General features: G+C 40.2%; 1 protein-coding gene across 5 annotated transcripts in view; it reads right to left on the minus strand.

Moving 5' to 3' along the window:
• The window catches only part of LOC119656007 (cAMP-dependent protein kinase type II regulatory subunit), a 265,746-nt gene that overhangs the window by 35,718 nt on the left and 216,197 nt on the right, over positions 1-13,831 (minus strand). For all 5 annotated transcript variants that reach the window (XM_038062278.1, XM_038062253.1, XM_038062285.1 and 2 more), the window contains 3 exons: positions 6,316-6,411; positions 467-614; positions 251-326 (listed from right to left, as the gene is read on the minus strand). In XM_038062278.1, coding sequence (XP_037918206.1) covers positions 251-326; positions 467-614; positions 6,316-6,411 — 320 coding nt within the window. The remainder of the gene's footprint in view (positions 1-250; positions 327-466; positions 615-6,315; positions 6,412-13,831) is intronic.

Raw genomic sequence — 13,831 nt, forward strand, 5'->3', positions numbered from 1 at the left:
GTAATGCGTAAGCAGTCCTACTTTTGACATGATTTTCAATCATAACCGGTAGATTTACTGTGAAAAGCAATTAGATTTGCTTTCATTGAAATCAAAGTTATATTTACAGAGTTCCTTCCTTATTTTTCCCCGGTTGCGTTAAATCTTACCTAGTAACCGCTTTCCAGCAGGGAATCATTGCAAAATTCATGGAATTTGATGTAATACACCCCAATCTATTTAGACCTTCCGCATCTACCATACCACTTACCTTGTTTAATTATCCTTTCCCCTTTATTGTATGTCTTTGATACTAGAGCATCTGCTAAATTCATTCGCTCGTAGCTCTACAAGAAAAGAGGAAATTTCATTTTACTCGCACAGAATGAGGAAGCACTTGATTTAAAAGCATCGTGAACGGAAGTACAATATTTACGTGGAACTTGGCAGTTACAGTCATTGTATGCAATGCAAATAACGAACTTACCTGAAGTGCTTTTAGCATTGGAACATTATCCAGCAACGACTCGTACATTTTTCTCTTTTTGAATGCTGATTTTAATAGAATACGACGAAACGTTTGACGGTCCATGGCCCACAAGTGTCCTGCCGTTTCTGCTTGGATCGTGGCAGCTCTAAAACAGAAATAGAAAATTGATGATGGAAACTGGCAAGGTAAGTTGGAAATGTTTTGTAGATGCATGGATATGCAAATATAATTAGATTCAAACATGTCATGTGATTTCCAGAAAATCATTTTAAGCTCCGAAACAATTCAACTGGAAACTTCAGATAAATCGATATTTCAAGGTGCTTCTACTGCATCAAACGATGTCTGGTGTCCAATTGAAACGTTGTAATGCAAAAACGTGATATCAAATGCAATAAAATAGTCTCTGATAGCTTGGTATGATATGACTCTACAAAGTTCTTTCGGTGAATATTGATAGTTTTCCCTTGTTGAGCTCACAACATGTACGGGCGTTTCACTTTAAAGGACATATTGGCGACATCTTTACAAAAGCGGTATGCAATTAACGTGGCTAATGTTGTGCGTGATTTATTTAGTAGGAAACTTTCAAAAGGTCGCGGAAAGTGTTTCGTTCGGTTGGAAACTAGCAAAAATTGGACAATTTCCAAGTACCGCTGGTCTTTTGCGTATTGACAACGATGATCTAATTGGTGGAGCTACAATCATACATCCTCAGTTTGTGCTTGCAACGAAGATCTCGTTCGAATACTACGGTTACAAAGTGCGTGTAATTGCTGGAGACATCGACATTTTCAGAAACAGTACCTGTCCCTCTAGACAAGAGCGCCTCGCTACCCATTACATGCACCACCTTTACCCCAGCCGACCAATGTACGACCCGGTTGTTGTATTGCGGTTGGATAGCCCATTTAAGTTTACCAGATTTGTTAAATCACTCGTGATAAATTTCGGTAGACCAATAATTGGAACTAAACTAAAAATAGCTGGCTGGAGCAAGCCGATTTATTCGGAACCATGTAACGAGAAAGGTTACACTCGATTCCTTAAATACATTGACGTTCAAGTGGCAGCAACCCGAATATGTCCGTATGAGGTGCATCCGGAGGAAGGAATTTTTATACATTTTCTTTGTTTCCGTGGCATTCAGAAGGACACATTTCCAGCTTCAGGGATGCTGGATAACGGGTCCCCCGTTTATTTTGGAAAGAGGAAAATTTATGGGATCGTGTCACCTTTACTGAACAAGTGGAATTTCGTCGACGGGAGACGTATTGAAACCCTGAAATTTTATGAGGAATACATTTCACGAATGGTTGCCTGGGACGGAAAAACCAGAAATCCTGAAGCTCAAGCTATATACCCACCGAAAACATAAGGAATATTATTTCGTCTATTGTAAGAAGAAAAATTAAAATTAAATGTCTGCTATAACTCACATATATTGGTGCTTTTCATTTTAAGATCATTTTTAAGGTCACACCGAATACTTGGTCTTCTGTCAACGAAAATGGACCTGTCTATGATGAGGTCTTATTATATTAAACTACATCGTTTTCTGGTATGACCAACAGCGATTTCCCGTCGATCTTGCGAACTCTTTTCAGCAGTTCATTATCCTGTGTTTCCCCTTCTAATTTGTTCAATAACAAAATCATCAATTCGCTCAAGCATAGAGAAGGATACGGGATATTTACCCAATCTGTGGATATGTTGCATGGATCATCCAGAAGTGGTGTTTTCCAGTATAGGTCTATTGTCTCATCAGTATCGTCAGATTCACGTGAAAATAGATCGATCACTTGGTTTGACAACCTACCAACCAAACCTACCACCAAATAGGCACGGAATTTCTTCAAGCTGGCACAACCCCATATCAGTGAAGAAGGTAAAAGGCACCGCTGGTGACCGAAATGCGCATTTAAAATTTAAAAAAAATGTATCTTGTTGTAGGAAGAAGCCACTAGAACAAACTATTTATCGTGATTGAGTTGGAGTTTTTTTTCCCGCTGGCATAATGAATAGGATGCATTATTGCGCCCTTTGAAACTCCCTGCAGCAAAATAGCGACCAGTCCATCTTTGGATTGAAAATAATTTATTTTTTAAACAAATTAAAAAGAGGTCGCGCCAGGACTGCATAGTTTAAGCTGCGTTTCTAGACTCAAGAAAAATGCGAACGTCATTGAATGTCTTTGGTGTAGATAAAACCGAAGCTGCAGACGGCCTCTAGGTGCTGATTCAATGGTACCATCTTCTGTAGTATATGCCAAGTATTTTGCACGCTTTACCAAAAATTCATATTTATTCCAATTAATGATCAAGCTATATTCGCACGAAACTTGTAAAACTGGTGTTAACTTCTCACCGCACCGGAATACTATCATTTAAGTGAGTTATAACTGGGTATTCTACTATGCAGAAAATAGCAGGTGAGCTGCTTAAACCAAAGGGCGCAAAGAGAAATTTAAATTGATCGTTGGGTGTCATCAAGGTGAGGAACAGCAAATCAATGCCTTATGACTGGCAGCGAAGCATTGTCTGCCTCATACATAAAAAGGGAGATATCACACAGTGCACCAATTTTAGAGGTATTATGTTGCCGAGCACCTTCGATAAGATATTCTTCGATATCTTGCTAGGTCGGATAACCTCATACTCTAGAACATCATTGGACCATACCGAAGAGGCTTCACTCCAGGCAAATCAGCAACAGATTAGATTTTCTCTCTGCGGCAAGCGATGGAAAAACTGGACATCACTTGCACCATTTTTTCATCAACTTTGATAGCATAGCCAGGGTAAAAAAGGACATGCCTTATCATGCGTCCTCTTTAACCTGGTCCTGGAAAAGGTGATCCGTGATGTTGAGGTATCTGCGAGGGGCACAATCCACGTTAAGTCCACCCAACTGCTGGCCTATGCTGACGATATCATCATGGGAAGAACCACCCGAGACGTATAAACTGTCTTCATTCAGGTCGACCAGCCGACGCAAGATCTTGGGCTGCACATCCATGAAGGCAAGACAAAATATATGATGACAACGTCAACCAACCAACAACATTAAATCGCACTGGTCAAATGAGAAGAATAAAGAAAGGAGACTACAACTTTCGAAAATCACAACCGATAACAGCTATGACGATGAAATCCGCGCACGGTTGTTGGCAGCCAACAGAACCTGTTTCAGTTTATAAAAACTGTTCCACTCGAAACGTCTAACCATAGGCTCAAAGCTCTTACTGCACAAGTCCTCATATATTCCTCAGAAACTTGGGTTCTTAGCAAGAAAAGTTGCGAACTCTTGACCACGTTCGAAAGAAGAATCCTCCGAAGTATTGGCCTCCTATATGAGGATGAAGGATTCCGTAGCCTACATAACGACAAAATCGAACGATTGCGTAGGCGAGGATGCCAGACAGCTTTTAGGGATATCGAATTGGTGGACTTCGGTGCAAAACTAGGATGTCTGGAGTTCCCTATTAAGGCAGACCTAGACCATATTACGGTTGTTGCGCTGTGATGATGATGATTATTTTTCCTGTCCGTTGCGAACTTTTTTCATAACGTGTCCACAGTCTGCCGTGGTAAACGGCTTGCTGTTTGACTAGGATGATGCAATATTTCATAATACAGAGTTCGCGACGGACAGTGCGCCCTGTCCGCGCGGACAGTCCGCTTTGTGTTTGGTAAGCCCCAAAGCGATGCATATGGTGATGTACTATACTCAACAATACCTATGCGCTTTATACTTTCGGAGTCTTTCTTCTTCTGTATGGTTTCATAAAACATTTTAGTTCTGCATTCTAAATGTGTCCAAGGTCTTCACTGAATTGAAGCTGATGCTCAATTTCGTCTTCAAATACTTGGAACACCCGTTCTTGTCATATATTTCATAATTTCATCGTAGTTCGTTTGCTGAAATGTGTTTCAGTTCTTTCAAGGACAAGCTTCTACTGCTCCTCCATATGTTTTCTTGAGGCGACCGTTCCCATTCTGGGATAGTGGATTTCATTGCATGGCATCATCATTCGAAATTGGGTTAGGCTAGAGTAACCCAATGACATGATATAGACAGGTGTTTTCGAGTAACAGTGGTGGTCAATTTCCATGTGTTGTTCCCACCTAGCAACTCAGAAAGAACGTCAGCATGGAACAGTGTCAAGTCTCAGATATTGGTGTTAGAGCATTCCATATACACTTTCTGTTAACGCTGTTGAAAACTTATACGAAATTGAAGAAACGGAACAGAGATTCAAAGCCCACACGCAGCTCCTAAATGTCCAGAGCAGAAATTAGCCTGATTTCTGTCGATCAAATGTTTGTGATATTTGATGACACGCTCCATAATTATTTGAACTATTATCTTTGCGAAGGCAGAATCTGCACGAATAGCCCTCCAATTGTCGCACTCAAAGTTCTTTAGAATCTTGACGATAATGCTCTTCACCCTTTACATTCGCTGAGGAAGATTTCAGATTTCCAGAATTTTTATAATATAAGTGAAAGCAACAGTTCTGCAGAAACTGCAGGAATTGCGATGATTGGGTTCGATCAATCGTCAATTCCCGATGTAAATCAATCCTTAATTCCACAGTCAACCAGGTGTTGTCACGCCCCTTCGGGACGTTTTGATGACCCTTCCACGATCTGACTATCTTAGACAGACTATTCAGGACATCTGCCGTGCGATCAGTTATATATGATAGTTATGCTACCGTTGAATGACAGCCGGATCATGTAAGTGGTCTGTGTTGAATTCGCGCTTTGAATAACTACGCACGAGCCACGCAAGTGAACGTAAGCGACCATCAGATGTTGATCACTTTCGAAACCGAAGTCAGCCCTTTTGTTACACGCATTCCGAAAATAGCCCTAATCTACTATCAATCGCAATATGATCAATGATTGCTCGTACGTTGCCAGTTCAAATCCAACTGACCTTATGGTAGACTCCCTTGAGCAATGTGCTAAGGAGGCGATGGAAGATGCAGAAATGTACAATCCTATGGTCATTATCGTTACGATCGTTAAGGCAGTGTTTCCCCCATTATATATCCGAGCATAGGGTTGTCAGAACCCACCTTGGAATTTGGATCATCCTGTGGAAAACCGAAGTAATGTAAGCGCAGCATTAGAAGCATTAATCCGACATATGATTCTTGCTAGAAGGGGAGGAATGCTTTTCAGAGTGCCCCCATATAACTTAACTTAATCCCAGAATTTTCAGTTTGTAGCGTCTAGACTATGGCTCAATTTGGAGAAAGCGAACTTGCATAGCGACCCTCGATACAGTTGTGGAAGGACTCACGGGTGAATATGTATTGAGTTAATAATGAATACAATTAATAAGGTCCCACTTACTCTTTCAGACGCCTAGATATTAGGTGGCTATTCAAACTATAAAGACACACCATTACTTTTTGGGTCCTAGTGACACATTCCTTCTTTTTGGTGGTTTCTTGGTAGGGAAACTACAATTGTTTAGTTGTTCGGAATATTTAAAATTATGCAAGCTCCGCATCTCAGGACAAGGATGTAGTAATTCGATAGCTCTGTTAATACTTGCTAATACTTGCTAATTAGGGAGTAGGTAGTTACCCGTTACGAATACAATATGCTTAGGTGTTCCTGTCTCGAAATCAAAGACTCAGAGAATACTGTAGAAAACTGCTTGAAAACTCTACTTCAGAATAAACTATCTATATTTGGTTAAGATTTCACAGAATATCATGATTATTGTTTCAAAAATATATCGAATTTTCAAGTTAACGAATGAATAAAAAAAATAATCCCACATTCTAAAAAAACTTGCTGGATACTATTCAAAATTACATTTCTTACCTTGGCATGTTATACAGCAATGCTAATTCACCAAAACTCCCACTGTTGTCATATGTATGGATGTGGTTTTCTCCTACAAACGCCTTATACACACCACTGGAATGAAATGAAAAAGTTCGTTACCATAGAGTTCATTCGTACATTATTATAATTCAATTTGTGATTCCTTGAGAAGGTTCATCCTTTGTAAAAGTAGAAGTTTGCTTTTATCTATAGCAAAGGGTAGTCAGTCATATAGGTACATGTATGCATTAATATATTCTGAAATTTACATAAACTGAAGAGTGAACTTATAAGAGATATATTTTATCCATATGCTGATATTTTTCAGAGTAAAAGTTTCGCATGAATCCTGAGGACATTTCTAAGATATTTCCATCAAAATATAATTTTAGAAATATAACATATACGTACGAGTATGTACATTCGCTGATTCATGCACAGCATATATGGCTGCTTTATGGTCATTGACGTTGGATAAGTTTCAGTGGAGATAAATTTCTTAAATATCCTTTCCTTTGAAGGGTTAAAATGTAAATTTTTCCTACTTAGATTAAAGTATTTATTATTATACGTTGTAGGAGAATTGTTGTTTACTACTCTGTGGAGCACAGAGCATTACACAAACGGGTTTTGAATGCATGAAAACTAGATCGAAAGGTTGACGTTCTATGAACTCGGCCATGGCACTTTCGACTTAACTAACTTGCTGAAATGGAAAAGTTCTGGATGAAATCTTGGAGCCGAAGATGTATAAATCGCTATAGAGATAAGAGGGTTGCAAGGCATATTTACGAAGCTTTACAAATGACTGCCTGCATTGCGGTTCCTCTATGGCATAAACATCCCAACTAATAGAATTGTTTCCCAAAAATTGGCTTTGAAAATTAATGTTCTGGCGAGGATTATTTCATTTCAATCATTTCAGAATCATTTCATCAACAAGGGAAACGAGATGACTCCAGCTGTCAAATTAACTGTAAAGCGTTGAAAATGGGAAAGGGGAGGGAAACAGGGGTAGCGTCTCTCTCACTACGGGAGCCCATTAATGTACTGCATGAGTTTATAAAATATACGCCACCAAACCTCCTGGGCCTTGATAAGAGATATTCAATTATTTTACACTAAGCAACTGGCAAAACATTTAAGTGACATGTGGAGAACCCACCCCCACTTCCAGTAAAGATGAGAAAATCGGAAGAACTTTAAAAAAACTTCTTCAACGGAGAAATTTGAGAACGGGGAAAATACACGTGAAAATTGATAACATTTCAACGGCAAATAACCAAAAGAAGAAAACCGTGGCGCTCTTAGAACGGTATCCATGCCCAATAGAATATTGTAGAGACGAGACTAGACATTTTAGGGTCCTATGTGGAGTTGCCTTTCCTTTAGTTTCCGTAGCCTACATAATGACGAAATCTATGAGCGATACCATGACCGTCTGGTTGTGGATAAAATCTGGCTTAAGATGTTGCGATGGGCGGCTCACTTAATCCGTATAGATGAGGATGATCCAGCCCGGACAATCTATAAGGGCAATATCTATGGTAGAAAAAGAAGATAAAACAGACCCTGCCTGAGATGGAGCGATGGCGTAGGTCAGGACGCCAGACTGCTTTTAGGAATATCAAATGGGTGGACCTCGACGCAAAACCGGGGTATCTGGAGTTCCTATTAAGGCAGGCCTAGACAGGATACCAGTTGTTGCGCCGTTGATGATGATGATGACGTGGAGTTGCACAAGTACGCATTAGGTAGTTTGCACGCATGGGCATACTTATACGCAAGAGGTCGGGTATATGGGGGCAAATGCCTACCCGCGGATATAAATTGTCTACTTTGGTAGATGCAACAAGAGGAAATTGTGGAGTGGAAATGATTTCAACATCGGATCCTCTTCGTAAGAACCCGAAGCTTTGCCGCTCGGAAGGGAATGTAAATAGTCACTGGAACAACATGGTGAACACTGGAACAACAAGGTGAAATACAACAAACTGGAATAGCGTTCTTTCACGCATAAATGAACTCTCTGAGCTCATCAAGGAGAGGCGGAATATCCACAAAAATATCAAGGCTCAGATACGGGGCATTAAATTGCTGCATATTAGGGTAGTAGAGCAGAAAAACGCCAAAGCGTCAAGTGGTAAGGTCACGTGAGAAACGCAGGTGACACCCCTTCCATGTAAGACGAGGAAACGGAGTAGGGATAGAGTTAGTGAACTCCCTGGCGCCCAACAGGCGGCGAAGAAAAAACAAGCTTCTTCGTGGAAGAAAGCTGAGCCAGCGAAATTTTCGGATAAAGTTTGTAGTTCCTTCATGACGATCCCAACATTCACAAAGGAAGAAGAGTCGGCAGTTCGCAAATCCGCGAAATGACAAAGGCAGGCAGTAAGAAGCGGCAAAAGGAAAAAAAAGACAATTCGTTCGGAAATCACTATTATTTTCAAGAAAGAAGATCTGTCTTACGCCGATATTCTTCGAAAAGCCAAAGTCGATCCAGAATTTACAGATTTGGGCGGTAGCGTGAATCGTATCGGACCCACGGAGAAAGGGGATCTGATATTGAAGCTAATCAAATCCAGCGGATAGTTTTCTAACTACCTAAAAAAAGATGCAACATGAGCAAGCAGAAGTGAAGAAGATGCCTGTGTCGCATTAAGGCAATAATCCAACCTTAGCGGAATAGAAGAGAGTGCGATAAAGTGGATGAAGAAGGCATATGAAGATACCAGATCTCTTTTATACGCTTGCCGGTCAAACCAGCGGTTAAACTGCTTACAGCAGGCAAGGTGAGAATAGATTGGGTCGTGTGAAGATTTAGACTCGTTTCACACCCCGTTTTACACTTGCCTACAACGACCGAAACTGAACTGAACCGTGTGAAACGAGCCTTATAGAGCAAGTATCCCTCAAGGAAATAGATGCCTCGATTTCGGTCACTTTGCAGCAGCATGCACTAGTGAGTCCGATAGGTCGAAAAGTTGTAGGAAGTGTGCAGAAGAGGGGTATCCCATCAATGTGGATGGCAAGCCATTCAAGAAACAATGGCATTCTCGGGAGCCGATTTTCTAAGGGCAAACGCCAACGGCCTTCATATCTACAGCTATTACACACGTCCTAGTGCAATATAGCACAATATGAGGAGGTGCAATATAGCTCAACATGAGGAGACAGGCGCTAGAGACCACAGCTCTAAAACGATTGCCGGCAATATGAACACAAGGGCCTTGGATTGGGGAAGCCGAGTGACGAACACCAGGGACCAAATCCAGTCAACGTTGGATGTATGGTCACCTTCCGAGACAGAATATGAGGGTCTTGATCGTCGGTCTGACGAGTGAGTGAACACTATACCCACAGTAAACACGAGACCATCTTTCTCCGCATTAGAAAAGGAGGCGGCGACAGTCAAATGCGCATCAGAAGAGCGAAGACTCCCATAGCTGGTCCATTGGAGCCCTGCCGGCTTTAAAAGGTCACGACCCGGAGGGGACGCCCTGGAAAAGATATGTCAGCGAGTAACTGAGACATTTGACTCTACAATGCCACGACGGCGCGGCGTTTCCACCACAGTAGGAAATCGAATGACTGGTAGAACTAGGAAAACTCGCTGTTGAGATTACTTTGTCGGTAAGCAAAAGACAAGCGGGAAGCCAGAACATCAGCAGATGGAAAAAGAATACAGCGATCTTCGAAGTAGCCTTGAAAAGAACGTACGAGAAAGTAAGCAGCATTGCTGCAGGCAACTGTGCCTTGAACCAAATACAAACCCGTAGGGCAGTGTTTACAAAATTGATATGAACAAGATTCGTGGGCAAAAATCGCCCCAAGTGACGTGTTCGAGAATTCTTGAGTTAGATGAGCTTCTGACTATTCTGAATACGACAGTAGACTCGAATATTTGAAGAACGTAATGTTCTACTGTCCGGAATTGATCCTTCCAGGGATGCTGAGAGAGGCTCCTAAGATTGATCCAATTCAAAAGATGGTAATTCAAATTCGGATTGGATACTAGTAAACAATACAATAACATCGGTGGAAGAAGGTGGAAGGGCGAGACCGTTCCGTAACTTGGGCAACTGGAATGCCCAGACCTTTTCCTACAGAGAAATACTTCATGATGGTTCCGCGACATCAGCGTTGAGTAGAGAGGTATCTATTTTAATGCGTTTGAACTCGACATATTGCTGTATTTTGGCGTAGATTAAGATCTTTATTCACAAGTATGGAAATACTAACTCGTCACTTGTGTACACTCACATAGAAAAAAGAGGATTGTGCTGCGCCACAAATGATGTCCACAAAAAGAATACTGCTCTCGCAGACTCGTCAGACGTGACATGAATTTCCTCTCCAACAACAAAATCCACCCCGAAAAAATATAGACAAGCAGACTTTTCAGTCATAATGATGTATTAGCCAACGCTGAGTGGGATGTACATACATATGTACATATAATATGAATTTCACAATTTTTTGTATGTACGAAAATTGATCTTTAAACTTTAAATTCCTTTAAACATTTTTATCTCAGTGAACGTTAAAGGACGTGCTTTGGCTTTGTACCCTTTATTAAAATTGGGCGAATTTAATTTGCCGACCTTATTCCCTCAATAAAAGGCTTTGATATGAATCAGAGGTAAACATAATAATGTTCCGGCCGTTGAAGCGTGGTTTAAACAACCATATATAGTCATGGTACTTTACACTTTACATTGCAGTAATGAATCAGCCGAAAATATTGGTTAATTTGCTCCTAAGCATTACACCAATTGCACTGACTATGAAAGGAAAATGAAACTAGCAATATGTACCAATGAGGCTTAAAACGGCTATTTCCGATTTAATTGAAAATATCAGGGTCCAGAATAATTTACTGGCAGGTTTACATTTATATTTTGTTTCGCCTGTTTATTTTCCAAATGAAATTCCAACATGAAACTTAGAATCGTGGCTTTTCTAAACCAATGAAATAATATAACCTGATTTGCGTTTCTATCAAAGCATTTAATTTAGCATTAATTTAGGTATGGAAACATTTTTCTCCTTCAGTCAGGAATTTGAGCCTTGGATGCATATAATTTCCAAAAATAATATTATGTGTATTATACACTTCAGCACATTTAACGCCCTCAAACGACTTTAAAATCTAGCCCCCAATTTGGGTGCCAAAGTTAAAGCAGAGCCTTCACATCCTGGGAGAGCAAATTTCATCGATTTCATCTCACTGAGCCACAACATCATAAAAGAAAAGTTGAACCGTTTGAAACGCCTAATAACCAGTGCCGTAAAAAAAAAATATACCCGTAGTGATGATTTATGATTTATGAGTCATCCGATATTTTTGAAGGACCCTGAAGAACTTTGCAGCCCCGCATATTTTATGCATTATGAATTAATTACGTGCACCTTTTTGTCTGTATATGGGTCGTCGAAATATGCAGAGGCGGCCCATATTTCCCCCTTTCGATATGAATATCTTCGAAATGGTAAACTTATGGAACTCTAACTGAAGTCTCTTCTGCATTAAGATATCTAACCACGGTTTCCGCACGGACCCATGCGCAGTGGCTGTGATGATTATCTTTCTACATGAACGGACGTTGCAGGATATCGACAATTACATTCATCTATGCCTGAGCTCAGGGACCACGTTTTAATGCGGTCCACGTTTTAAATTTTGCCCCACGCATTACAACCCCATTGAATACTCTGGAATCTCGCACAAGTACAGTCGGCAGGAATCTAACAGATGCCATTCCATTAATCGCAAGATAATCTACAAGGCCCGATCGTATGTCAATCATTTAGATGCCGGGGATTATTGGTGATTTCGGATTATTGACTCTCCAGCACTAGCCGCTGACCTTCCCAAAAAATCATTAAATTTCCAAAACCGATTATAACCCAACAAATTCGGCTAAAATACCACCCGAAATAATACTACAATTTAAAATTAAACCAGAAATTTACTTTTAGGAAAATATTTATTTACTTTTCCGACGTTTCGCCAAGCTGATTGGGCATAATTAGGGACAATGAGCGAAGATACATATGGTAGAATTAATTAGGTAAGGAACCTTAATTAACCTTATTTTTTTCTTTGGTTTAGTAATGAGTTTGTAATTCCAGTAACGAATCCGTATTTAAGAATTAAGGAGGTATCGACTTGACCGTGTTCTTATCGAAGCAATCGCACAAACTCATTGCAGGAACAACAACAAATACAACGGTATTACTGACAGAAACATCCATCAAAAAAATATATTGAAAATACTAGGATATAACTTTCCCAGTACTGGAAAGCACACGAAGTTTCCAGAATTCCAATCAAGTATCAAGTGTTACGCCTTAGAGGAATATTTTAAAAACTTACCTACAAGCTACATTAGTCTACCTAGAAATCTGGGAGAAACATTCATCATATCTGCAATCTATTGTCCACCAAAGTTTGCATTATCTCAGTCGAATTTTTGGAATTCTTTCAAAACACTTGCTAATAAGCTCCTAGCTGCGGGAGATTACAATTTCAAGCACGTGCATTCGGGGATCGTGGCTATTAACACCAAAGGGCAAACAATTGTAGACGGGTCTAACTAAATATAACAGTTTAGAGACTTTGTATCCCGAGGTAACCAAACTTTCGGCCTCAGCAATCTAACATTGAATAAAGCACTTAGGCAAAGCATTACAACAGGAAATGGTTGACGTTATGAATGACAACTTCGCAAATCTGGCACCAATGAAACCATTTGAGTTATCACAATAGAAAATTACTAGGAAATTGGAACGCACCCACATAATGCAATTGAAATGTCTATTGGATTGATAAGTGGAGATTGGTCGAAAACAGATGAAAACAAGGAAGCCCTTGTCGTCACTCAACACCTGTGAAGAGTCCTCCAGCCCAATTCTTCAGATATATTATAGTTTTCCATTTACCAGAATTAGCGCAACAAAAACAGACAAGGCATTTAAATTTAAAGCCAAACGCGTCGCCAGTGCCGTCAGGAGACCATTTCAACCACAAAAGGGCGCCCGGGCATGACGAAATCACTATAATAATGATTAACGAATTTCATCGAGTGGCTTTAGTGTACAACTTCTCTCCTTAATGGGGTATTATAATTACATTACTTTCCCAATTGTTGGAAAATATCTACAATTACAATGATTAACAAGCCCAGCAAAGTCCCTACGGAAGTGTCTTCAACTTCAACTGTCAATTTTTGCAGAATTCTTCGAAAATCTGCTTCTATTTAAAATCACTGTCATTTGAATAGTTTCAATGTGATACCCAACCATCAGTTTGGATTCTATGAAAACCATGGGTCCAGGGCCTATGTGAAAATTATACGGGTCTGAAGTGAAAATTATGCGATTCCTCTTATTATCCCCTTTTTCATTAAAATTTTTATTTTGGGTCCCCTGGAAAACGCCGGGCCCGAGAATTTCCTCTGTCCTACCCCTCTCTTGTCAGGCTTGCACGGGACCACTGAATAGATTGCGGCCA

Source organism: Hermetia illucens, chromosome 1 (genome assembly GCF_905115235.1).
Source record: "Hermetia illucens chromosome 1, iHerIll2.2.curated.20191125, whole genome shotgun sequence".
Classification (NCBI taxonomy): Eukaryota; Metazoa; Arthropoda; class Insecta; order Diptera; family Stratiomyidae; genus Hermetia; species Hermetia illucens.